The 26,761-nt window shown below is 48.2% G+C and overlaps 1 protein-coding gene and 1 long non-coding RNA gene across 2 annotated transcripts in view; one reads left to right on the top strand and one right to left on the bottom strand.

Moving 5' to 3' along the window:
* ADAMTS9 (ADAM metallopeptidase with thrombospondin type 1 motif 9) overlaps positions 1-3,591 on the bottom strand; it is a 704,469-nt gene extending 700,878 nt beyond the window's left edge. The window contains exons 1-2 of the mRNA XM_069206502.1: positions 3,225-3,591; positions 2,508-2,875 (exon numbers count right to left, since the gene is read on the bottom strand). Of these exons, the coding sequence (XP_069062603.1) occupies positions 2,508-2,875; positions 3,225-3,327 (471 nt within the window). The 5' untranslated portion in view covers positions 3,328-3,591. The remainder of the gene's footprint in view (positions 1-2,507; positions 2,876-3,224) is intronic.
* On the top strand, positions 574-26,761 carry LOC138259061 (uncharacterized). Its single transcript, XR_011198631.1, has 2 exons — positions 574-784; positions 26,557-26,761. It is a non-coding gene; the product is annotated as an uncharacterized lncRNA (long non-coding RNA).

Genomic DNA, 26,761 nt, shown 5'->3' with positions numbered 1-26,761 from the left:
GATTGTGCTTTACAAATCCTGGATTATTATAAAACAAATAAATCCAGCAAACAGAAAACCATAAAATGTGAGTTACAAACCACAAAGCCAATGGTAAGCAAGAGATGGAATGTATTCCCAGTGAAGCTTTCAGAACAGCCCCAAGACGTCTTTAGATTCGACCTAAACTTACTACTTCCACTTTAAAGTGCATTCCCATCATTTGTTCCCTACTCTACACTCTACTAAACGCACAAAACATCAAAAGCACTAACCTGACACAACTAATCACGAGGGAATTTTTAAAATGTACTAAAATACTAGTAACCTCTAATCTTGGGTTCATGATAGCCCTTTAGAAGCAATAAGCGATACGTAAATATAATTTACAATCCTGATTGTTGTTTCATACTCCACTTCAGTGCCACATAACACACGTGGGCCATCCAGCTGATGGAAAACTTTTAGTCCCCCAATCCATCACCCACAAAAAGGACAACAGTGTGCCTGTTTCACTGTCTCTGTTAACGTCTAGCTCGACTGAAGGCGTCACTGGCTGGCCCCTTTAAGAAGACTCTTTCGTCTGGCCTCAAGTACCGCCTCCAAACACACCAAAACAACTCTGTGACTGTAGACTTTCAGCATAGAGCGAGGCATGCAATCGGTGGTCTGTGGTGCTACCTCAGATCTACAAGAAATATACACCGCCATCCTGATATTTTGTTGTTGTGGAGCACCCAGTTGTCTTCCAGTAAAGAAGAAACTTTTATGCAAACAGAGGTTTGGAGCTGGCCTGTGAAACTTTGTGAGTATAACAAGTAGGTCGCTCGCGCGTTTCCCTACTGGTACATGCCAAATTTTACTAGAATGAGAAGAGTGGCAATAAATTAAGGGTTTTTTGTTTGTGTTTTTGTTAACGAAAACGTACTTGGTGTAAACATGGCATGTTTTCTCCAGAACGTTCCCCGTGGAAGCTATCCCGTTTATAGGGAGACGTAAACGTGTTGCCTGACACTCCCATAATTGTTTTGATGTTCTTAAATTATGAGATCACGAACGCTAGAAAGCGTAACTGAAAACGTAGTGCAAATGTAGCTTGTTCCGTTGCCTCCATAAAGAAACACAGACTTGCCCTTGAAACTTATAAGTAGCGGCAGGAGGGCGCCTCGACTTTAAACTGGCATGTATGTGGCATGAGAGCGATGTATTATTTAACTGTTTTGTTGGTACGTGTATAGGAAACAATGTTTAGCTAACCTGGTCTAATTTTGTACCCAATATCTCGTCACTCTAATTACGTAACAATTTTAGTCTGGTGAGGCAACCGCAGAGTTTTGGCAAAGAAACACCTACTAGAGCGCCGAACTCACGTTAGTCGGGATTTATAGAACTGCGAAGCTCTAGGCTCGTGCGACACCATGCAGTGTGCGCAACAACAGTGAAGACTGCGGCCATTTTACAAATTTGGGGAGGGGGTCTTGGGGGTTTAAGTGCCTCCGTACGAGGACAGTATGTTTGAACTCCATCAAAATATTAGTGCGTCATTGAAGAGAAAAGGGGCTGCAGTGGGATTAAAGGAGAGCACTCTAGAGGTTCGTTTACGGATTTACTGATTTAACCACAGGAAGGTGTCTCAGTTAACAGAAGTGCGAAAGCTTTCGGAAGCCTGTTCTGCTAAGTTTTATTGCGTTTTAGAAGTTCGTCGTGCAGAGGTGGCCACCTAGAGTAATTCTGTCCTGTGCGCTAGGGATAGGTACGTGCTTGCTAGTCCTCTCTCGATTTTCAGACTCTGAGTAGCCCAGCCCCTCTTTCCCTCGTGTGGGCTCTGACCTTCTCCCACTCATATTTCAGCCCATCTCAGCATCGCGTCATCCATTAATCCTATGGGGCCACCGGCACAGGACAACGTCGTGTGAACAGTACATGCCCCGGTGACCCCAAGAAAATTACGGAATTCACCAATTACTTCTAGTAAAGCCTTCAGTTGCGCTAAGCAAAGGGAGGGGGGTGAGTTCCCTTTTGGTGCTGGGGTAACTGCGGCCGCCTTTGGAGCTGAGTTGGTTTCGCATCTGAAAGATTGTGCTTAGAAGGAACTTCTTGTACTCCAAACCATAAACGGCGGCATGAAACTTTTCTGCACACAGAGCAACTGAAGACATGTCAGATTGGCATCATGTTGTAGTGATGTGTAAGCTTTAAATAGATCTAATTTCTCTGATTACCATTTTTCTGAATGATTCTAACTCTCCCCATATTTTCTTTCCGTGGAAAAGTATTCATGGCAATGCTCGTCTTAGGGACGTTAAGCCCCCAGCCCACTCCGACTCCTGGTTAAGTTTCCAGTGAGGGTGTACCTGGTTTTAAACTATGGAGTGACATATTGCACAGTACGCAACAGATCTGAAGAACAGTTATAAAGTGTTTTGAATTTACAAGGCGCTTTGTATATTAAGAAATGGTTGGCGCTGCACGGTATAGTCTGCTGTCAATGCTGGTTGGACATAAACGTGCTTAAATGTGACACTTACCATCCCCGAACAGAGGCTGATGACGGCAGTGTGCTCAGCCCTGGCATTGACGTGCCCGCTGTAGAAGCAGTGCTTCATGTCCCCGTCCTCGTCGCCGTATAAGTCGGTACCGTTATCCCTGGCCTCGCCCAAGAGCGTGACACTGAAAAGTGGGGCAATAAATCCTGAATTGGCCGTCAAGTTGAGGAGAAACTGCTGCCCGAAGGCCGCGAGCCGGTAGTGGGTTTTAGGGGAGAGGGCCCAAGGGTCAGAGGGGACACTTCTCTTCTTCCTTTTGAAGTGCAGATTAGTGGGGAACGCTTGTCCAAACTCATCCACCCGTGTGGGGGTCACTATCTCGTACTCGGCAAGTTTATCCAACAGTTTCGCTGCAAAAAGAAGAAATTCCAAACGTGACCTTCAAATCCTTATTAACAACGAAAGCCACTTTTCACTTGTTACTTTGTAATCAAAGTTTGCATGACATGAAACTGCAGAATCTCTGTCTCCCCTGTTAAATTGTACCCAAGCGAATTATTTACCTTCTTTACACAATACTTAGTCTACATGTACAAATCGCATGTTTCACCGTTATGTTCTACAGCGAAGTCGGATACAATTTAAATATAAAATAAAATATCTCTGATTCTGGCTGCTGCATCCGTGCTGTGCGGTCTCTACGTGCAACTAACTCATTCATTTCTTCTCGGAGCGCGAGCGGATGAATGGAAAGTTTACCTTGTCTTGAGCGCTGGGTCTCCTGTCTTCTGTCTGTCGCTGCAATTGCTATCAGGTCGCGCAGTACAGTAATTAATGCCAGCGCCCAGAGCACAAGATGCATGGTTGTCAGTTCAAGCCAGGGAAGCGGTCTTCGCGCTTTATCTCCTCTGCTTTGCCCAGAAAGCACCCAGTGCCCTTGCAACCCGGCTCACAAGTGTTCAACCTGTGAGTGCTGCCTCTCCGGTGTACTCTCGCGCGCCTCTGCTGCAGCTCTGACATGGACGGGGGCTCCTGAGGGACTGATGCACCAGCATAGTTAATGGGGCAAGGGACGGACTCACTCTCCGCCTGGTGGGCTACTATATTTTTCTGACTAACCTGTGCAGCTGAGAGTTTGAGAACTCTGGGCGCTAGGGGGTGGCAGACAGGGGAAGGGCGGGGAATTCTTGAACCACACACCCCTCCTCGCCCATTGGGCGGAGTTCTGCATCGAGTATATTTCTATGTACTGCTTCTGCTTGCACAGAGTAAGGGACCCAACCACTACCCGAGAACAGGGTGATATCGTCGGTCCCTTTTCAACCGCAGAAAAGGCTCACTGTAAGATTATGTGCCGTCTCATTTTAAAGCAATTGAGTGCGTTTCAAAGGATAGGAGTAGAAAAGAATCGGCTCTCGTGATAATTTATACCCCGTTACGTCTCAGATCCGTTTTTACACAAACTGTTTTTCTATTTCTGCTTAACGTTCCAGCTCAGGTTTTCTCCCAGGTTAACGAAAGAGTTTGGGGGGGGGGGGGGGGGGGTGGTAGTACAGGTTTGGGGCGCAACGGTTCCAAAGGGTTTTCGTTATTTTGTTCTCGATGTATTAAAATGTTAATTTTGGTTCTGCATACTTTTTTTTTCTAGCTCTGTTGCCGGCATGCGTGCTCGTTTACAAAACGTATCTACTTTAGTCTGTTTTAATGACTAACATGGGTCTCTTTTTTTTCAACTATTTTCGGTACTGCAGTGTATTTAATTACACTTCATGTTTCCAAGTGCGTGGTAAAAGTTGTGTCTTATTTTGTAAATATGCGACATTCTACTTGGTGCGTTGTTGATTTCTCCAGAGCTTGAGATCATTAAGATATTTATGATTCATTCCCCCAACCCTAATCAGCAGGACGCGCTTAGAGCATAACGTGATTCTTCTTTAGTAATGCGACCCCCAGAAATGCCATACTGCACATATCAGGCTCATCACATCCCAACTCTGCCACCTTAGCTGTCAGATTCTGAAGAAGAAAATCATTGCTATATGTGCGAAGTGCACAAAGGTACGGACGTGTAAAGTAAAGCAGGATTATAACAAATACTTGAGAGTAGGCATACGTAGGAGTGAGTAAATTAAAAAAATAGGAGTAATTACATGTAATCAGATGTGAGTATAAGTAGGTGAGTGTGAGTGTATAGGCAGACGAGTAGAGATGTTCATAAGAACAGTTCAATGTTTAAATTAGTTTACTGCTAGACACAATCATTATCATTTTGCGTACTAAACTCTGACAACAAAGTAAAAAAAACATAATCCATATTACTAAAAAAGTGTGTATTTCTGTCACACCCTTGCCAAGCAGAGGACTAAATACATTGTTTACGTTCTTAATGCATAATTTAACTGTATATTTTCTTTTATTTAGGAACTAAAATATTGTGTGTTTTTTTTCGTATTTTTTTTAATTATTTTCCCACAGTTACATAGTTTTTGTGAAAACAAGTGCAGTGCAACGTCTCATTGACAGTACTCGTCAGTCTGGAGTCAACTGCATCTGCTTTTGTATACTCTGATCTGCAGCTAAAGAGAGCACAGTGTTTATGTTCATTCACTACTCTTCACATCGCTAAATCGTCTCGGAAAATGTAGCAAACTAAATGAATGTTGTATGTGACTACATGCACGCCCATAAAATAGTAATAAGCATCAATGTGCCGAGGGGTAGGATTGTTCCGGCCGAACAGGTTTTGGAAAGGACGAGCAGGTGCAGTGACTGGAGATGCTAGCTCAGCTTTGTGTAGGAAATTTTTGCCTACTGAAACCAACCTAACTTTCTTTGAAGAATGGTTAATCATATCAGCAAATGCACTATAATGCTTGTTAATTTTATATGTTTATTATTTATATATAATAAAATCTTTTATTGTGCGTTTGTAGTCATTTTCATAAATATTGTTTTCATGAAAGATAACACTTGACAAAAAGGTACATTTAAAAGTAAGTGAATTTTAACACAGAATGTATTGCTTTTAGTTGGGGAAACTTTCTGTTCAAGGTCACCTCAGGACTCAAGCACATTGCTTTTCAGAAAGAGCTGCTGCTCCAACAGTGCACCCCCTTTATGGAAATCAGAGTAGTCTCTAGGAATAGGTAAATATCCAATAGCCACTAGGATGACTGATGGAAAGAAAAACTTCTCTCAACTGAATAATACTTCTTCTCACGCAATGACTGAAGGGGGCTCATTTAAGCAAACTAATCAAAGGGTTAATAGTGCTCCCCAAAGCCTTGCTCTGTGTATTGATTATAGAAGTCATTAGCAGTTTCATCTTGAGGAGATAAAATGCATATGTTTTGTGGGTGGGCAATCCACCTTTTCTGCCTGATCATCCCGGATTGTTCCCCTTTTGCTGTACCCTATATTTATTCTGGCTTTAGAACTCTGTGCACTGTACCCACACGAATCGGAGTAAAAGCGCCTTTGCTCCCCCTTTAAACATGATTAAATTGAGGTACTCACAGTTGTTGGTATAATTAGCTTGTCTGAGAGTCCCTAGTTTATGGTGCAAAATACACCCAGGGCCTGAAAGGTAAATGCCTCTAGAAGGCTGCAACACCTATTGTTCCATCAACCATGGTGGCAGTGCAAGCATGGCTTTTAGCCTACCATTGTAGTCTGTAAGACTGCAGACCATACACTGCAGCGTGTCAAAATAACCGCCTTTGAAAGGTGTAAATCTTCCTTTTTAAATCTTAATGTCACCCCTAGGTAGATCTTGTAGCCTACAAGATAGGTTTCATGGTGATTAAAATTAGGACATCTAGAAATTTAAAGTTAACATGTCCTTACCGTGACCAGCACCCAACAGCTAATTTCATTGGAGGAAGACTGGCTGGCCCATACAGAAACACTGGGATACAATATTACATACTAATACAGAATCAAAGGAATGGAGCCAGCTTAAAATTACACAAATGAAACGACTATTTTTTATAGTTATTAAAATCCTATTTCATGGTGAGGCCAGATTTTAAATAAATATTAAGGAAAAGCAACTTTGAGAAAGTTATAATTTATCGTTTGTCCTACCAGACGTCTGTCTCTGTTGTGGGTACAGCGTCTGCTTCAAACTGGATTTTAGTGTTTGATGCGGGGTAGTAGCATCAAACACTAATATCCATTGTATGCATGTGTTTGTGTATACATACACTGTCAGATTTGTTCTGACACATTGTATTTTGGACCTGTTTGTGGTAAACAGGAACTACTGAAAAAAGTGGTTACCCTGGGAACATTTACCCTTTGTTACGGTTTCCCTGTGAGTCCTCCAAGCCCTCCACCCCCCCAAGCTGGCTTTAGGTATAAATGTGGCACTTCCAGACAGCTACTTTACAATACTTTATGTAGCTTGGGAAGAGGACTTGACCTACTGACTGTGACCTGAGAGGAGCGCTGATACCTTATGAACCCAGTTGGCTGATGATCCGTGTGGTTACAAGGAGGCAACATGCTTCAAGAGGCCTTTTCCTAGCATGGCCATTGGCAACTTGAATTGGACTGAATCCTGCTGTTAGCTTCTGCTTGACACAGTGTGAACTTGTATGTGCCTTCCCTGAGGTCAAGGGGGGGGCATAGAAGTTGACTTCTGTGGTGGACTGGGACTTAAAAGATAAGGGCCTCATTAGGAGTTTGGACTACCAAACTCATGGGAAGTACGCTATTGGAATGCAGACAGTGCACATTCAGACGGTGCTGGGCAGGAGGGCCCCAGCACTGACTTTCTGCCAGCCATTTCATGGTCGGGTCCCTGAACTGAAAAGGCTGGCAGAAAGTGGTGTTCTAATCAGCCAGGCGGTGCTAAGTTCAGAGCCGCCCTGGCTGGCTACAACCCAACTGCCATCACCACGTTGGGAACAATGTTCCTGGCAGGGACCGCGGTCTTTAGAGTGCAGCGGTTCGACAACCAGCCTCGTAACAAAGCCGTAAGTTTGGAGATAAAATCTTTGACCAGGATGAACCTAGTTGGTGTATCTGTCCACACCAAAATGGTCAGCCTCACATTGCTCCTGTGCCATGGTGTACCATACCCATTGACTATCTTTGGTGCTTTGTGGTTTTACACTAAACTTAAAACTTTAAGCAACACAGATTTCTGTGGGTACCATACCTAGACAGAGGGTGTGGAAGCCCAGAATAAAATTCTGGGGTAGGAGGCCATCCACATGGGGAGAACTAGACGATCAAAGGTTGCCTGCTCTGAAAGGAGTACATCCTAAGGCTGATGTTGTGAGGCCACCTCTGACCTGGAGGTGCAGCCTACACTGTGACAGACAGGACAGGACTCTTGTGCTGGGAAGTCCCCTGCTTGACACCACTAGAGTGTGTCTCTATTGAGGGGGTTTGCCCACTCCGAGAGTATGGATTGCTAGGCACATAATTAGTCTCTTCATACAGATTTTGAGCTGAAGAGGCAGTCGGAGGGCATCACCCCTAGATGGTGGAAGTAAGAGTGGAAAGGGGACGTCTGCAACCTGAAAATGTAGCTTGCCACTCTGTGAAAACTAAGAGGCCAAAGGGACCTCGGGTGCAAGTGGAGGACTATTTGCAAGCCCCACAGTTGAAAGTCAGGCCTATCCAAGGCCCTGGACAGATCCTTTACCTGGCAGAGGATGGCCAGGGGCTTTGTTCCTGACACTGACTGCTGTCCGTGGCCTCTATAGGCTGTTATCCTTTTGAGCAGAGTTTGCCTTGGGTTGGGGGCAGATGTCCGACCTAGAGGGAAGAATGAGCCACATCACATTGTTGGCATTAGTGGTGTTGTCTGCCTGTTGGGATGCACCTCTGAGCAAACTAAGGTTAGTTGCCTCACAGCTGGGGTTCTGCACATTAGAAGCAGGGTTCCCCATGGACATGGTTCTTGGCTAGGGAAGATGTTGACATAGTGGTTCAGGCAGGGTCAGAGGGGCATAGATCACACAAATGCCACCACAGAAGTGGCAAACTGTGCATGTTCTGTAGTGTGAATGGAGAAGTCCATCATGTAATTGATTAGTCAACCCTAGCTCTTGGCTGTGGTAGCCTGTTTACAAAATCTACCTTTACATCGTGGTCACCTCTGATTTTTTTTGGCTTTTGCTGGACCCCATTTTTTTTTTTTTTGCTTCAGTACTCTGTACTTTAGCCCTGCAATTCGGGAGTAAATGTGCCTGTTCTCCTCTTTTTAAACATGGTCAGATTGGCATATTTCTAATTGGTATATTTAACTTGGCTAGAAGTACATAATTTATGGTTCACAATGCACCCATGGCCTGGAAGTTAAGTGCACTAGTGCACTGCAGCACATATTGTGCCATCCTCTATAGTGGCAGTGCAAACATGATTTCAGGCCTTCCAATGTAGCCTGGCTGTAACAGTGCAAAACATGCAATGTGACATGCTCAAATAAGCCTTTTTGACGGGTGGAAATCTTTGAAATATTAAAAAGTCACCCTTGTATTGTCCATGTGGCCCAAAGGCAGAGTACATGGTATTTAAAAGTAGGGCATTTAGAAATTTAAAGTTAGCATATCCCTACAGTGACTAGCACACAAAAGCTGTTTAACTGTAGGAAGGCTGGCTTGTCCATAGAGCAACACTGGGGAGAAATATTGATTGGAAATACTGTATCTCTGGAACAGGAGCATCTAAAAAGTAAGTAGATTATAATTTTTAATAGGTATTAAAATCCAAATTATGTGTGAAGTTGGACTTTTAATAAATATCAAGAAAAACAACTTTTGGAAAGTTAACCTTTTACCTGCCTTAACTGTCAGAAGGCTGATTTAGTGTAAGCATTTGCTAGCTCTCAACAGTGCTCAGCTTTGAGTCCGTGTGAAAAAGGTGAAATGTCTCCTGGGAGTAAATCACAGGCTGACCTGAACGGACAGAGGCGACTCATCAAAACTTCAGTCTGTACAGCAGAGGCTGTTAGCAAACTTTTTGACACTATGTCAAATCCTGCTTGATAGCTCTGTGAGCCACATGTAACACTTGGGACACAAATTAGAGGTGGAGTAGAGGATATCAAGACAATTCCCTGTTTTGTTGCTGGCTAAACGTAGTTTTGTCCTACCAGACTTGTATCTCTGTGTTTGTTGTTGGTACAGTGTCTGCTCCAAACTGGCAAACAGAAACTACTGAAAAAGGTTTTAGAGTTCCCCTTGGAAACTTTTACCCCCATTGGTTAGAGTGCCCAGGACTCACCCAAGCCCCTAACTGGTTCCAGGCATAAAAATTGCATCTATATGGAATAAACTGCCCCTCTCCTGTAGGAAGACCCAGAACCATCTGCCCTTTATGAAATTCCCCCCGGTTCTTCTCCGGCTAGCCCCCTCCTTCTCCTTTTTGTGTATGCAGTTTCAGTACCTTTGTCCCAGTTTTCAATGCTGGGAAGCCCGTTGCTAGGGCAGCTATGTGCTATACAAGCTGCTATAACCTAACAATTAAAAACACTTCCTGGACATGTAGAAGATCAGGATAGGCCTGCTTTCTGTGACCTGAAAGGAGCCCTAAAGAACTGGACCTGTTTCCTCTTGTACCCAGGACAAATAAGTAGACTCCAGGGTTCAGTTTTGTGTGCCTCCACTGAGGTCCTGGGAGGCCTTAGATGTGTACTAATGTAGTTTATTGGAGCTTAAATGGCTAAGTTAGAAGGTCAAATCTTTGTCAAGGATGAACCTGATTGGTGTATCTGACCCACACTCCATTGTATTCTGTCTCCAATTGTAACTAGGCCCAGCCTACCGTGACCATTGACTTATCACTGGCACTTTGTGCTTTTTGCAGTTATTTCTACTTAAAAACTTTAAAAATCCATATCTCTGGTTCCCCTTATTGGAGGGTTGTCATCTGGTGTCACTTTGTTTGTTTATCACAGTTTACTATATCTTCTAATTTGGGTTGGAATTTTAATTGTTGAGCATTTTGACTTTATTATAATAACTGTTTTTATAATGCATAAATACTTAACACATTGCCTCAAAGCTTGTCTGTTTTCTATCATACCTACTAAGAAGTTGAGTTTTGATTAACATAGTGACTTTAAAGGTTCACTCTGACAAAGGTTTCAGTTATTTCTTGGAATAAGTAGTCAGCAACCCAAAATAATGTCACAGTTTCTTGCAATACGGTATTACAGAAGACAAAACATATTATTTTCTACTCATAATCTGCTACCGCAGAATTTTCTGTGAGGCAGCACACTGAAAAGTTTGGTGGCATGTGAACCTTAGACAGTTTGAGAATTAGGATTGGTAGTTGGAGTTTAGAAAGTGACATAAAAATCGATGTATGTTCCGGTCGCTGATAAATAATGGGCCAATTCAAAATAGCATTAATGAGATTGAGGAGCAGTATAATAGGAGTACCCTTTTGAACACCCTTACATGTTTTTGCAGTAAAAGTGCAACAAGATCAGTCCTTTCTTTTCATACTACTAACTGTATATTATTTCATGCCCCACCCTGCTATACCCCAGTTTTTTTCCCATTGTAGAGGTTGTGGGCCCAATTAATAAACAAGTACCAGAGTATGTAGAAGACTACAGGAGCACTCTTTACGCACTCTTATGTGCCTTTGTCAATGTCTCCACTTTTCCCTGCTAGAAATTTGTGTCATTTATCCTTCTTTTGCATCAATCACATTTGTCAACAAAGGACCAGAGGTGTGCAAAGTTCAGAGTTTCCTGAGTTCCCTACGTTTAGACTCTGGCTTAGTTTATCCCCAAATATTGGCATATTTCCTTCCCATTGCTAGTTGGGTCTGTAAATGGTGGCATGATTTTCTTGCAGATTAACTTATAAAACGTTTTCCTTGAGACTTTTATCTTACAAGGTTGTTAGCAATCATTGTGTTTTATTGTGAAACAACTTCAAAAAGGGTGAAACTTCTTCATAAATAAATGCTCATGATCTACAGGTAGCAATTAGTATTTTCAAGAATTCTACAAAATTCATTTGATGAAAAACTCCTTACATTACTACAGAAACCTCCAGCATTCCAGGATTAGAATCTCTCTTCTACCAATTGAGACATGCTTGAAAGGGGATGGGAATCCTATCCATGGGCACGTATCATAAATTTGTCCCCACTTAGGGACCATTTATAAAAAAATTACTTGTCGGTGAGCATTTGGCTGTAGCTCATCCAGGCATGAAAATGACAAGGATGCATCTCTCAAATAGTTTCAGATCTGTGGAGTCCCTGAGCTGCGCTTGGCATACTACAAATTTGGAGTGTCTTCTGCTGTTGCTGGCTTTAACTCGAGCAGTACAGAAGCAGTGTGACTGGGTTAACCCCAGTGCAGTGGAGAAACCATAGCCCCACACCCCGTCAGAAAACAGACACGCTTTCTTGACCTTCATACTCATGGCTGCCTAGGGATGCCTGGAAGTGCAGTTCAGGGAGCTGGGAAATCTCGATTAAATGTTATGTAGGATGCGGCTGTAAGAGGAGGGAGGCTATTAGGTGTTTGTGGAAGAAACTTGATTTTCACATGTGGAAAAAAAAAGCTAAAAATAGCCTGCCATCATTCAGAGGAGGCCCAGACTGCCCTCATAAAACTAGGGGGCTGATAATGTCAGCAGCATTGCAAAAACAGGTCAGGTTAGACCTTGTGTGTTTTTTAAAATTGTAGCAGGGAGTATTGACTGTTAATGACTGTGGTCAAGATGTTCACGAGGCCCTTTTGTCAGTGAGTGCTGATATTTGCTGTTTATTAAACTCTGTGGCTTGACGGCCTTTTGACATAGAATATGAGGAATACTTCCTCGTCTTCTTCACCCTCCTCCAACAAGTAATGCTTGTCTGTGTGCCGACGAGACTCTCTGGTCTCTTCCACTTCAGTTGCTGAGATTGGGGCCCTTGCTAATGGCCTGGATCCTCCCATGCACCAAAGATGACCAACAGAAGTGGGTTCGAGCCCAAATTATACAAGCATGCCGTAACAAGACACTGAGAGGACTGATATTGAGACAACCTAATATCAGTCTTGATGAGCACCTAATCATGGCACGATCCCATGACTTGTCTGCGGCCAGAGCCGCTGAGATGCACATGGCAATGTCACACATGCCAGAGAAAACCCCAGTGGTCAAAACAGAACTTGCGGACATGGTGCAGCTTCAACAAACAAAGAGGAAACCTAGACAGTATGCCCCCGCTAATCCAGGAGGACGGTGTGAATATTGCGGCAGGGAAGAACACAACACAAGAGACTGTCCGGCTCGAGGGAGGACATGCTCCAACTGTGGCAAACTGAATCATTTTGCAACTGTGTGCAAAGGAGGAATGAGGAGAAGAGAAATGAGAGGGAGGCACCCACCCTCCAAGGCAATCAAAAAGCTATTGCTAGATGAATATGCAGCATGAGGAGCGTACTACCTAGGGTCACAACATGCCCTAGAAGACTCCTCTCCCGGAGAAGAAGAAGTGTTTTTAATATCGTTCACAAATGATTTAAAGAGGCACTGGCGGCCTCAGCCCACATGCATGATCGAAGTAGCAGGGTCTCTGGTCAAGGCCCTCATAGACACAGGAGAATCAGTGAGTGTGATGAGCGTGCACCAGTATCACCGCCCCCAGCCCTGGCCACCCTTGACCCCATCAAACACCAAAATATTCACATATGGAAGTCCCGTGCCGCTGCTTCTCAATGGATGTATGGCTGTGACTGTACAGGCAGAGGGCCGGACAATCAACACCACATTCCACATAGTAGGCAGGGAAGCATATATGCTCATTGGCAGTCAAGCAGCAGAGGAACTGGGTCTGGTCATGTTTGCAAACATCAGAAGGACATGCCAGATAGACAAGCTGCTTGGGAAATTCCTGAACTTATTCATGGGCCTGTGGTGCCTCAAAGCACCTCCATTCAAGCTACTCCTTGACAAAGCCGTGAAGCCGGTTGCCCTACGACACCGGCAGATACCATTTCACCTGAGACAGCTAGTAGAAAGAGAGCTGGCAAGCCTCGAGGAGCAAGGTGTCATTGAGAGAGTATTTGGTCCCACTCCCTGGGTGTCACCCATGGTGATCGCGGAGAAGCCGAAGCAGCCTGTAAAAATTAGTCTTTGCATTGACATGAGACTTCCCAACCAGGCCATCAAGAGAGAGAGGCACATCACCCGACCATAGATGACGACATCGCTGATCTGAATGGATCCAAGTCGTTCTCCAAATTAGGCTTGAACGCGGGGTTCAACTGAGGCTGGTGGAGTAGAGCAGATACATCATAACATTCTCAATGCACCTTGGTTTGAGAAGGTACAAACGCCTGAGTTTCAGCGTATTGTCTGTGGCGGAGGTGTTTCAGTACGCCATTCGACAGACTCTGTCTGGTTTACAAGGTGTCATGAATGTCAGTGATGACATACTAATCTACTCCGCAATGGCAGAGGACCACCAACGGCACTAAAAGGACACCCTCCATCGACTGTCCGAGTATGGGGTCATCCTCCACAGAGACAAGTGCATGTTTTGTCAGACCTCGATTTGAGTTTTTCGGATACGTGTTTAACCAGAAGGTATCCAAGTGGACCCATGAAAGTCCAGTGCCATCCGGAAAGCTCCCGCCCCGAAGACCTTGACGGAAGTACAGTGTTTTCTGGGCATGGCGCCATACTGTGGCAGGTTCATCCCAAAGCTAGCCACACTGTCAGATCCACTCCGAGCCCTCACAAAAGCTGATGCACCGTGGGTATGGGGGAGCCGTGAGGAAGAAGCGTTCAAATCGATCAAGAAGGCCCTTCTGTGTGAAACGACCATGGCCTATTTTAACCTCACGCAGAAGACTAAACTGATGGTCGGCACGAGCTCGGTAGGCCTCGGCGCAGTCCTAGTACAAGAGAGTGAGCCGGGCCGATGGGCCCCACTAGCCTATGCCAGCAAGGCTTTAACCTCGGCCGAACAGCGCTATTCTCAAACCGAGAGGGAGGCCCTGAGCATTAAGTGGGCGTGTGGTCACTTCCACCTTTTATCTACATGAAAGACCCTTTCGAGTGGTCACCGACCATCAACCACATGTCCCTCTGTTCAAGGGGAACGCACTACACCCACCTCCACGAATTGAACGGCGGGCAATTCAGCTCCAGCACTATTGCATGGATGTAATATACCAACCTGGAGCCAAAAAACCCTGCAGATTTCCTATCGAGACACCCTTCGGAACAGGCTCAGTCCACCAGCCAAGATGCAGAAGACACTGAGGCACACGTGCAAGCACTAGCTCAGGGTAGTTGTCCTAAGGCGCTCAGCGCAAAATAAATTGCAGAAGCTATCCTGGAGGATGAGGTATTGCTGTGAGTCAAACCAGCATTGAAAGGTGGCTCCTGGCACAATTTTCTCCGGAACACGGAGAATTGGACCGTGGCTGAGTGAGAACGACTAAAAAAACTATGGAGAGTCTGAAATGAACTAAGCTCAACACCTGATGGCCTTCTCCGGGGACACCGACTAGTCATTCCCATGCAGCTACAACCTCGCCTGATCCTGCTGGCACACGGAGGTCATCAGAGGATTACCAAAATAAAAGCGCGCATGAGGGAGAAGGTGTGGTTCCCTGGACTTGAAGAGGGAGTGGATAGGTGTGTGCGCCAGTGCCCAGCCTGTGGGCTAACGACCATCCTGAGGCACCGACCCCAATCATTACTGAAGAAGCCTGCACGACCCTGTGGTCACAAACTAGTTTGGACTTTGGAAGTTTTCCGGATGGCCGGATCACCCTTGCTCTCATAGATGGCTACTCCAAATATCCAATCGTGGAGGTCATTGCATCCACTGCCTTCGCACATGTGGGTCCAGTCCTGGAGAAACTATCTGGTATGTTTGGTCTCCAGGAAGAAATCTAAACTGGTAATGGACCCCTATTTGAAGAAAACAAATTTCAAGAGATAATGGGAAACCTCAGCATTAGGCATTGAAAAATCACACCGTAGTGGCCCCAGGCAAATGGAGAGGTCGAAAGGTTCATGCGGACGCTCAGTAAGACTCTTGCAAACCAGTGACCCAGTACTCAGCCTTCATCGATTCCTACGGGAGTATAGAGGAACCCCTCACTGCACCACTGGCCAGACTCCCTGGTCACCAATGCTTGCTAGGCAAAGGCAAGATACTATCCCCACAGCCCCAGATTGGCGGCCCACCCTGTATCACCCTGGGGAAACACAAACCAGGAAGAAGGAAGTGAATGATAAGGTGAGCAAAAGAAGACGTGCCATGGTAAGAGACATCTGAGTAAGTGACCAGGTAATTATCAAGGACCGGAAACCCGGCTCGAAATTCCACACGCCCTATTAACCAGGGGTATGGACAGTGACTGGGTCCCCGGAACCACGGTGACAGCAAGAAAAGGTAATGAGCAGGTAACGCGAAATGTGTCTGGTTTAAAAAGGCAACTTTTGTAGAGGCTCCTTAAGATCAGGAAGCAGATGACCAAATACCCGACTGTTCCGCTACCGAGGGTCCCGGACAGGATCGGGAGGAGTAGCTGCCGTCAGCAGCTGTGCTGATCCTTCCAAGGCAGCCAGTGACTAGCACTACGGTGATTCAAGGCAGAGAGACTAGATCCCAGTCTGGGAGGTACAACTTGAGACCCAATCTCACACCCAGCCAGAGACTGAAAGATTTTGTGTGTAAATTGGGTATTTAAGTGTTTTGGTCCAGTTGGGGAGGGATGTACTGTTGTGTTATGGTCTAGTGGTCCTGAAACTTGGACCCTAGAACCTGACCCGGAAGGCGGGGATGGCTTCCGGGGGGGGAGGAGTTTGGATAATAAAATGCCAGAGCAGGAGAGCGATATCGGTCTGACTCTGTGAACCGAAATACTTTGTGTGTGTTTCACTGGGAGGGCGGGCCTCCATGAGTAGGGAGAATGCAAACAGTGTGAGTGCGTGCCTTCCTTTGCTTCATTTCAGCTTCTTACGGGGACACTAGAAGGCCATGCAGGTGGAGCATGGTGGAGAGGAAGCACTCCGGACGAGAGTGCCATGGATGGGGGCCTAGCTGGGCTAGGTTGTTCCTCGTGGGCCGGCTCACTCTGCAGGATGCCCAGGTTGGGATGTACTCTGCCAGTCAGTAACAGCGTGGTTGGGGAAAACCAGCATCACTGCTGTCAATGGCAGGCTGCGGCAAAATCCTTGTCATTAACATGGTGTCAGTGGGGCAGCTAAAGGTTGTGTGATGGCTATATTCTTAACAGAGGAATCAGCAACAAACTTAACAGACACTTAGGGGGTCATTACAACCCTGGCGGACGGTGTTAAAGCGGCAGTAAGATTGCCAACAGGCCGGCGGAAACTTTTTGGAATTACGACCGTGGCGGAAACCGCCAACTAAGACAGCCACGTTAACACTCTGACCGCCACGGCGGTACAAACAAACAGCTCGGCGGTCACCGCCAACAGACAGGCGGAGGACAATGTACCGCCCACACTATTATGACAGGCCAATCCGCCACCTTTTCCGGGGCAGATACACCGCGGATAAAAACACGGCAGAAACAGGAATTTCTAAGGGAAAACGCTCACCTCTACACACTCCACAAGGAAGGAGGACACCATAGACCCGGAACTCCAAATTCTCCCTGCGATAGTCTTCCTGCTCCTGTACCAGGAGCACCAACGCCGGCGGCGAAGACCACGGTGAGTACCGCACCTATGACACAGGGGAGGCAAAAAACAGTGACACACACACGCAACACCCCCACCCCCACCCCACCCTCACCTACTACAAAACACACACTAATACACATTTATTTATACATTATAGTTACACCCCCTAACACCCCTGGAAGAATGCAAAGACAAAAGGAAATGAGTGTAACCATTGTAATATATCAAAATTCAGTAAGCAAAAATATACATATATACACTATTAACAAAATATACACCAAGATTATTAGTCCAGGTATTGCACCATTCATAGTCCGTGGACCACTGTGCCCAAAATGCATGGGCGAGGCCCACACATGATACCAGAACAAAAACAGAAAGAACACTGCAGGGGCATCGGATAGAAATACAACAGGCACCTCAGGGGGAAGGGAGGGGGGGGGGCACCTCAGCCGAATGAGTGCACGACGCCAGATCCACAAGGGGCCTCCATGCCCATTGATGTATCCTGGGGAGTGCAAAACCACAGTCTCTACAGTGGGTGGTTTGCCCACTGCTGCATCCTGGTGAGTGCAAAGCCACAGTCTCAAGTCTCTACAGTGGGTGGTTTGCCCACCGATCAATCCTGGGGAGTGCAAAGCCACAGTCTCTCAAGTCTCTACAGTGGGTGGTTTGCCCACTGCTGCATCCTGGGGAGTGCAAAGCCACAGTCTCTCAAGTCTCTACAGTGGGTGGTTTGCCCACTGCTGCATCCTGGGGAGTGCAAAGCCACAGTCACTCAAGTCTCTACGGTGGGTGGTTTGCCCACTGATCAATCCTGGGGAGTACAAAGACACAGTCTCTCAAGTCTCTACAGTGGGTGGTTTGCCCACTGATCAATCCTGGGGAGTGCAAAGCCACAGTCTCTCAAGTGGATAACATTCTCCACTGGTTTCTGGAGGGGGCTTTGTGCCCAGAGTGCTTCATCCTGCCAAGGACTGAGGTAGTGGATGTCTTTCTCCACTGGTTCTGCAGGGGGCTTTGTGCCCAGAGTGCTTCATCCTGCCAAGGACTGAGGTAGTGGATGTATCTCTCCACTGGTTCGGGAGGGGGCTTTGAGCCCAGAGTGCTTCATCCTACCAAGGACTGAGGTAGTGGATGGATCTCTCCACGGGTTCTGGAGGGGGACTGGTGCCCAGAGTGCTTCATCCTGCCAAGGACTGAGGTAGTGGATGTATCTCTCTACTGGTTCTGGAGGGGGCTTTGTGCCCAGAGTGCTTCATCCTGCCAAGGAGTGAGGTAGTGGATGTCTTTCTCCACTGGTTCTGGAGGGGGACTGGTGCCCAGAGTGCTTCATCCTGCCAAGGACTGAGGTAGTGGATGTATCTCTCCACTGGTTCTGGAGGAGGACTGGTGCCCAGAGTGCATCACTCACCCCGTGACGGTACCTGTTGCTTCAGTGCCCCTGCTGCTCATGGGCTAGCGGTGCTGGAGTTGGTGGTCCTTGCCCTGTTCAGCGGTGCTTGCCCTGTGCAGCGGTGCTTGAGTTGGCGGTCCTTGCCCTCTTCAGCGGTGCTTGCCCTGTTCAGCGGTGCTTGAGTTGGCGGTCCTTGCCCTGTTCAGCAGTGCTTGCCCTGTGCAGCGGTGCTTGAGTTGGCGGTCCTTGCCCTGTTCAGCGGTGCTTGTCCTGTGCAGCGGTGCTTGAGTTGGCGGTCCTTCATTGCCCAGCTGGGCTGGGGCTGGCGGTCCTTCATTGGTCAGCTGGGCTGTGGCTGGCGGGGCTCTCCTGGGCAGGAGAGCTGTGGCTGGCGGGGCCCTCCTGGGCAGGTGGGCTGTGGCTGGCGGGGCCCTCCTGGGCAGGTGGGCTGTGGCTGGCGTGGCCCTCCTGGGCATCTGGGCTGTGGTTGGCGGGGCCCTCCTGGGCATCTGGGCTGTGGCTGGCGGGGCCCTCCTGGGCATCTGGGCTGTGGCTGGCGGGGCCCTCCTGGGCAGCGACGATGGGGCTGGTGGTGGCCTCCTGGGCAGCGACGATGGGGCTGGCGGGGCCCTCCTGGGCAGCGGGGATGATGGCGGGCTTCTTCGCCGTGCTGCTCCTCCCAGACTTGCCGGGTTTCTTGTGGCCCTTCCCCACCTTTGGAGGAGTCACAGCTGCGTCCAAACTCCCACCGGGACCCATGGGAGCGGCTTGGGTGGCTGGAGTCTTCCCCCTCTCCCGCCGGGCACTGGCCAACGTCTGGTGCTTCACAGGGGGGGGGGGACTGGCTGTGCTGTGGCTCCGTGACACACTGGCTGTTCTGGTGGCCGGTGCACTCCACATACCTGTGACAACAGGCACCACTGGTCACGGAGATGTTGTGGCTGAGGTGCTAGTTCGGGACCTATGAGTTGGACAGGGGTTGGGAAATAGGTTAAGGGTGGACAGGAAAAGTTGTTTGGAGACACTGGGAAGGGTAGCTGGAGGGGGTTTGGGAGTGGAGGAAGAGGTGGTGGTTGTAGGAGGTGTACGTTTTGTGGCTTTGGGTGCAGATGCATGCGCTGGAAGCTGTAGTGAGGTGGATGTATGATGGGTGGGTGTGTGCCTGCGTTTGTGTATCTTCGGAGGGGGCTTCACAGACACACTGGGAGAGGACACGGGACGTGTGAATGGTAGTGGGGTGGTGACTGCACGTGAGCGGGGTGTGGTGGTGGGTGTGCTGGTGTGGGATGTAGTGGCTGTAGAGGTAGTGCATGCAGGTGTGAGTGTAGATGAGACTGGGAGGGAGGAGGGAGATGACAAGGAGGGGGACACAGTGGATGCAGTGGATGTTGGTGTGTCTGTATGTGTGTGATGCTTGCGTGAGTGCCTGTGGGATGTGTGGTGCTTATGTTTGCCTGAGCGGGCACGGGCGAAGGCTGAGGGGCTGCTGGGAGGGCGGTGGTGTTAGGGGGGGGTGGCGGCTGTACCTGTAGAAGTGGGGGGCACAGATGTTGCCGCCACCACAAGGGAGCTCCCATCAGAGGATGAGTCCTTGTGACTGGTTTTAGCTCCTGTCCCCGCCGTGGTGCTCCCCTCGCCCTCCGTCCCACTGGTGTATTCTGACTCCGTAGTGTGGCCCTCCATGGCCATGTGGGATGCAGCTCCCTCGTGCTCGTGCTCCGGTGCCACTGCTCCTCCGCCTGATGATGCTAATGCACACAAGAACAGGGAGACCACAAAAAAGGGGGGGGGGGGGGGGACAGAAGAAAGACCTGTTGAGTGCATGGATTACCGCTACCGTTGGCAGACAAGACAGACACAGAAGCCCCCTGCACTACGTCGCGCTGTTGGGCTCTACAGTGCAATTCCTGGGAAATGGCCTACAAGGATATGGACGACATCTGCACACATAGATGACACAGGTGCATGAATAGCTGTACTTGGCACTCTACAGAGGTGGGGGGCCACCGGGCCATGCCTTACGGAGGGGCCTAGCCTACGGAACTCGCCCTGGCCTAGGGAAACTCACAGCCCTCCTCCCCCACCCAGACACCTCCACTGCACGCAAAGTCAGCTGAATGAGAGTGTACGCACCCCCTTGTGTCTGCTGTGATGCCCTCAAGCGCCCATCCAACTCCGGGTAGGCCACTGCCAGGATCCTGAACATCGGGGGGGTCAGGGTTCGACGGGCACCCCTCCAACGTTGGGAGGCCATCCCCAGCTGAGACTCCTCCGTCTTCTTGCTCCAGCGGCGAATGTCCTCCCATCTCTTCCGGCAGTGGGTGCTCCGTCTTTGGTGGACCCCCAGGGTCTGGACGTCCTTGGCGATGGCAGCCAAATATCCTTCTTCTGGTGGGCGCTGACCTACATGAAGTGTACAGGGTGCGAAGAGAAGTCATTACCAACTGCGCTGTCAAAGTGAGTGGCCCCCATCCCTACCCTTGCCATGTGGCACATGCACCCACCGTCTTTCATGCACGCATAACTCTGCCCCCTTCCTTCTTACAACCAGCCCTCTCCACACAGGCATAGCCCATACAACATGATCCCTGTGTACTTACCTGTTGGTCTGGAGGACCGTAGAGTAGCGTGTACTGGGGGAGGACCCCATCGACGAGCTTCTCCAACTCCTCTGATGTGAAGGCAAGGGCCCTTGTCTCTTCCAGACCGAGGTCACAGCAGCACTTGCAGTGTAGGTCCTCTCCTGTCACAGATCAGGTATCGAGTGATTGAAGTGATAGAAAATGGCGGTCACGTCCGCGGCGGTGTGTACCATCACCGCCGGCGTACATCGTCATTGGCTCCTGGGACCCATAGGGTCCAATGTTATTCAATGCAGCATTTCGCCGCGGTCTTTGACTGCCAACCGCGACGGTGTACAACGCCAGCGCAGTTACCTCACATCCCATTGTCCCAGTTTAGAGGTCAGGCAGCCGCCATTTCAGGGGCCCACATGGCCTAATTACCAACTGCGTCACACATACCTAGGCCTAGTCTCAACACACATACAGGCCACATTTTGTGTATGAATGGTGTTCTGTGTAGATTGTGGGTACATACCTCTGAGTTGTTTGACTCTGTGCTCGCTGTTGTCCTTCATAGGCACCGTCCGCTGGGACATGTGAGGAGATGGCGGAATCCTCCGGTGTACCGACCGCTGGTGGACCTGTCAACAATGGAGGAAAGAAATTTGATTATCACCTACAGGTTTGACCGTGCCACAATCCAGGAACTGTGTAGCCAGTTGGAGCCAGACATGATGTCAGCAATCCACCATCCCACAGGAATCCCCCCTCAAGTGCAGGTGCTGTCAGTGCTCCATTTCCTTGCTAGTGGGTCTTTTCAAACAACTGTGGCCATGGCATCAGGGATATCCCAGCCTATGTTTTCCAACGTATTATCCAGAGTGTTGTCTGCCCTGCTAAAACACATGCGGAGCTACATCGTTTTCCCTCAGGTGGAGGATTTGCCTACAGTGAAAGGTGACTTCTATGCCCTTGGACATATCCCCAACATCATAGGTGCCATTGATGGGACCCATGTGGCTTTGGTCCCCCCCACAGGAGTGAACAGGTGTACAGGAACCTGAAGAGTTATCATTTGATGAATGTACAGATGGTATGTTTGGCAGACCAGTACATCTCCTGTGTGAATGCCATGTTCCCTGGCTCAGTGCATGACGCCTACATCCTGCGGAATAGCAGCATCCCTTATGTGATGGGTCAGCTCAAGAGGCACCGTGTGTGGCTATTAGGTGACTGGTTACCCCAACCTGTCATGGCTACTGTCCCCAGTGAGGAATCCCAGGACAAGGTCAGAGGAACGCTACAATGAGGCCCATGGGCGAACTAGGAGGGTGATCGACTGGACCTTCGGCCTCCTGAAGGCCAGGTTCAGGTGTCTGCATGTGACAGGTGGATCCCTATTCTACTCACCAAAGAAGGTGTGCCAGATCATCGTGGCCTGCTGTATGCTTCACAACTTGGCTTTATGACGACAGGTGCCTTTTCTGCAGGAGGATGGTCCAGATGGCGGTGTTGTGGCAGCTGTGGAGCCTGTGGATAGTGATGAGGAGGAAGCAGAGGAAGAAGACATGCAGAACAGGGACTCAGTCATCCAGCAATATTTCCAGTGAAACACAGGTGAGAATACATTCCTGCCTACTACATGTACTTTTACACTTCTACCTCTCTCCTGTCAGTCGATTTCACCCAGTGAATGGTCACTGAGTTGTCACTTTCCCTTACGGTTTCACAGGTGTGGGTCCCGACGTGTGTCATCTGCTTAGATTCCTCATGGACTAGAGCTGTGTGACAATAGGTATGTTGACATTACTATTTCATAAACATTTTGTCGCTGTAATTGCAAATACACTATTTCTAAATCACAGACAGACTCCAGATCTTTTGGTGCTTTAGGTGTGTTTATTTAAATTTAAAATATTGGAGGGGGAAGTTAAATGGTGAGGGGTGATGGCGGAGGAGGGTCCATGGCAGAGTCCAGTCTAGTAGTCTCACAGGTGCATTGCCCATATGGGCATGGGAAGTGGAGCTGGGGCAGTTTCAATATGGACAGTAGGATGACAATCAGGGTGGTCTCATTTCTTGGCGGGGGTCTTGGCATTGTGCTCTGTCTTGTTCCTGGATCTCAGGGACCGTTTGCGGGGTGGTTCTCCGTCTGCAGGGGGTGAGGTGCTGGTGTGGTGGTCCTGTGGCAGGGCGTCCCGTCCACTAGCGCCGGCGGAGGTGGTGGGCAGTTCATCGTCCGTGCTAGTGTCAGGGGTCCCTTGGAGTGCCACAGTGTCCCTCCTGGTGTTGAGTACTTCCGTCAGCACCCCTAGGATGGTGCCCAGGGCGGAGCTGATGGTTCTGAGTTCCTCCCTGAACCCCAAATACTGTTCCTCCTGCATGCGCTGGGTCTCCTGAAACTTGGCCAGTACCGTTGCCATCGTCTCCTGGGAGTGTTGGTAGGCTCCCATGATGGAGGAGAGGGCCTCGTAGAGAGTGGGTTCCCTTGGCCTGTCCGCCCCCTGTCGCACAGCAGCCCTCCCAGTTCCCCTGTGTTCCTGGGCCTCCGTCCCCTGGACCGTGTGCCCACTGCCACTGCCCCCAGGTCCCTGTTGTTGTTGGGGTGGTGGGTTATCCTGGGTTCCCTGTAGTGGTGGACACACAGCTGATTGACGTGTTCTGGGGACGGAGGTATGGGCCCGCTGGGTGGGTGCTGTGCTGGTGTTTCCAGAGGGGGGAAGGTCTGTGGTGGCCTGTGCCTGTGTGAGGGGAACCGACTGTCCCGAGGCCCACGATGGTCCGGGCTGGTCATCTAGATCCAGGTGGACAGAGGTGCTGTCATCACTGTGGGCCTCTTCTGTGAGTGGAGTGGACATGTCTGGACCCTCCTGTCTGGTGACGTTGGGTAGTGGTCCTGCAGGGGTGGAAAGGCATTATTATCGCATGTGTGTGTGTCATGGTGTGCAATGGGTGGGTGACTGTGTACCCCAGTGCTGGCATTCCTGTGTGGGAGTTTGTGTGATGATGGTTTAGGGGGGTGTATGGGTATGTGCAGTGGGCATGCTTTAGTGATGGGTGTCCATGCGTTGTTGTTGCATACAGGGCTTTGTGTTCGGATGTGCTGGGATGTGTGGTTTGTGATATTGGTACATTTGTGAGGAGTTGGAGTGATAGGGGTGGAGGCGAGGGAGGGGGTATGTGATAGCATGCAGGTAGGGTGGGGGATGTAATAGTTAACATTTGACTTACCAGAGTCCATTCCTCCACTGACTCCTGCAGGGCCCTCAGGATGCAGAATCGCCAAGACCTGCTCCTCCCATGTTGTTAGTTGTGGGGGGAGGAGGTGGGGGTCCGCCGCCAGTCCGCTGAACCGCCAGTGGTGTCTTGAGACCACGGAACGCACCTTCCCCTGTAGGTCGTTCCACCTCTTCCTGATGTCCTCCCGATTTCTTGGGTGTTGTCCCACTGCGTTGACCCTGTCGACTATTCTTCGCCATAGCTCCATCTTCCTTGCAATGGAGGTGTGCTGCACCTGTGATCCAAATAGCTGTGGCTCTACCCGGACGATTTCCTCCACCATGACCCTGAGCTCCTCCTCCGAGAATCTGGGGTGTCTTTGCCGTGCCATGGGGTGGTGTAGGTGATGTGTGGTGATATGTAGTGGTGTGTAGTGTGAGGTGCGTGGAAGTTATGTGGGTGAAGGTATTGTGTGCCTGTGGATGCTAGTTTGTTGATGGTGGTGTCTCTCTCTGGCCTTCTCTCTGTAATTGTGGTCGTAGGGGTTTGTGGGTGATGTGGGTGTGTGTTTTATATTGTATTGGGTGTGTGGGAGTGGTACGTGTATGTGTATCAGGTGTGTGTATTTCGAATTGTCCAATGTGGCTGTGTTTTGTAGCTGTGTGTGTATTTTGAGCGCGGCGGTGTGTACCGCCAATGGAATACCGCGGTTGAAAGACCGCCACGTGGATTTGTGGGTCGTGATAGTGTGGGCGTATTTCTGTTGGCGTGGCGGTGGAGGTTTTGTTTTCGCCAATTTATCACTGACCTTTGGTGTGGCGGACTAGTGTGGGTGTCTGAATTTTGTCGGATTCCGAGATGTGGGTTATAATAGCTGTGGCGGAATTCCGCAGCCGCGGCGGTGTGTTGGCGGTCTTCTGCACGGCGGTAAGCGGCTTTTACCGCCAATGTTGTAATGACCACCTTAGTATGGTGTTATGTACTCCGCCCCGATCAACAGGCAGCATGTTCATTTTATATCTGCACGTGACATCATTCAGTGAACACTAGAGCGTTACCCTACTACATCCGGCTGCCATAATACGTCAGACCCACTGGGCTTATAAATTAAGCCGTGAATGCTTTAGCTTCAGAGGGGGGAGCACTTTTACCAAAACAATCTAGGTGGGCTACTGCTGAAAGGGTGGAAGCAATGGCTTTCATCAACCAGGCTATCCACTTTAATTGATTATACGTCTTTACAGATGGGAAAAATCGTTGTGCTTTGTTAAAAAAAAATAGTTATCCCATACTTCTCATGGAGTTGCATGTCACATCTGGTTGTCTAGCAGCCGCCATTCAAAGAAGTCCAAAAGGACTTAGAAACTATATTTACATTCCGTAGCTCTCCACGAAGCAGTGCTTTCATGAAATATAGTGCAACATTCCTTGGACTGGGCTAGCACAGCTGTATTTAACTATAAATATATAGAGCTCTCAGTGTCTTTGTCTTTTATGAGGCTCATCCAGAAAGTACATCATTAATGGTTTAGAAATAAGTACATAATTAATATCAGTATCTCTATTCAGCACTGCTAACATAACTACACACGATCTCTTTGAAGTTTATACTCTCATGCATGAGCTCAGACTGAAACTGAACACACCAATACCATTTCCACAGCATTAAAGCGTTCTTAGTGATATACACAGTCTATGCACCTAGTATTTAAGCATTATTATGAGCAAAGGTTCCACTTATTCTGAGGGACTTTGATTTGGAGAAAATGTTACACACTGTTAAAGTAAGTTTTGTTGCGGGTGTTGCACGTCCATCTGATTGTGGACTAAATGCTCAAGAAAATAAAAGTTCGATCTTTATAACCCTCCAAATGTTTTTCCAGAACTTGACATTAACTGAGTACTTCAGTTGCTGATCAACATATGTGAAATACTACGTGATCGATATAACACAGTGTCAATGAAGGCAATGTAATGAAATGTGCTTTTCCGGAGAACAGTAAAAATATACAGATAAATTAAATAGCTCAGTCTAGGAGTATGGAATTATTTATAAAGGTACTTGTCCATGGGCGCGATGGTTAAATAATGGACTGGTCACGGTTAAATAATGTACTGGGCATGCAAAAAAAAAAAAAGTCAAACTAAGTTAATGTGCAGCGATGTGATACATTGCGGAAGTTTCTAGTGTGAAATGCTGGAGAAAACTATGTTCTGATTATACATGTATTTGAATTGTTCATGAGTCTGAGCGTCTTCTCTCTCATTAGCAGGCCAATTGGAACTACTCGGCACCAGGGGACCAAACTATGAGTTGGAGTGACTACATTATGCGACAGACAAATCTGCAGCATGTTCTCTAGTATTTATATTATTGTATTATATGTTATTATGTAGCTAGTTTATAATTTAAGCACACGTGATAGAAAGAATAAAGCTATGCAGAATACAGCAATTAAAAAAAAAAAGAAACAA

The sequence above is a fragment of the Pleurodeles waltl genome, chromosome 9 (assembly GCF_031143425.1).
Source record: "Pleurodeles waltl isolate 20211129_DDA chromosome 9, aPleWal1.hap1.20221129, whole genome shotgun sequence".
In the NCBI taxonomy this organism is placed as follows: Eukaryota; Metazoa; Chordata; class Amphibia; order Caudata; family Salamandridae; genus Pleurodeles; species Pleurodeles waltl.
The sequence above is the reverse complement of the archived record's forward strand: the minus strand, read 5'-3'. Positions and strand labels throughout refer to the sequence as shown.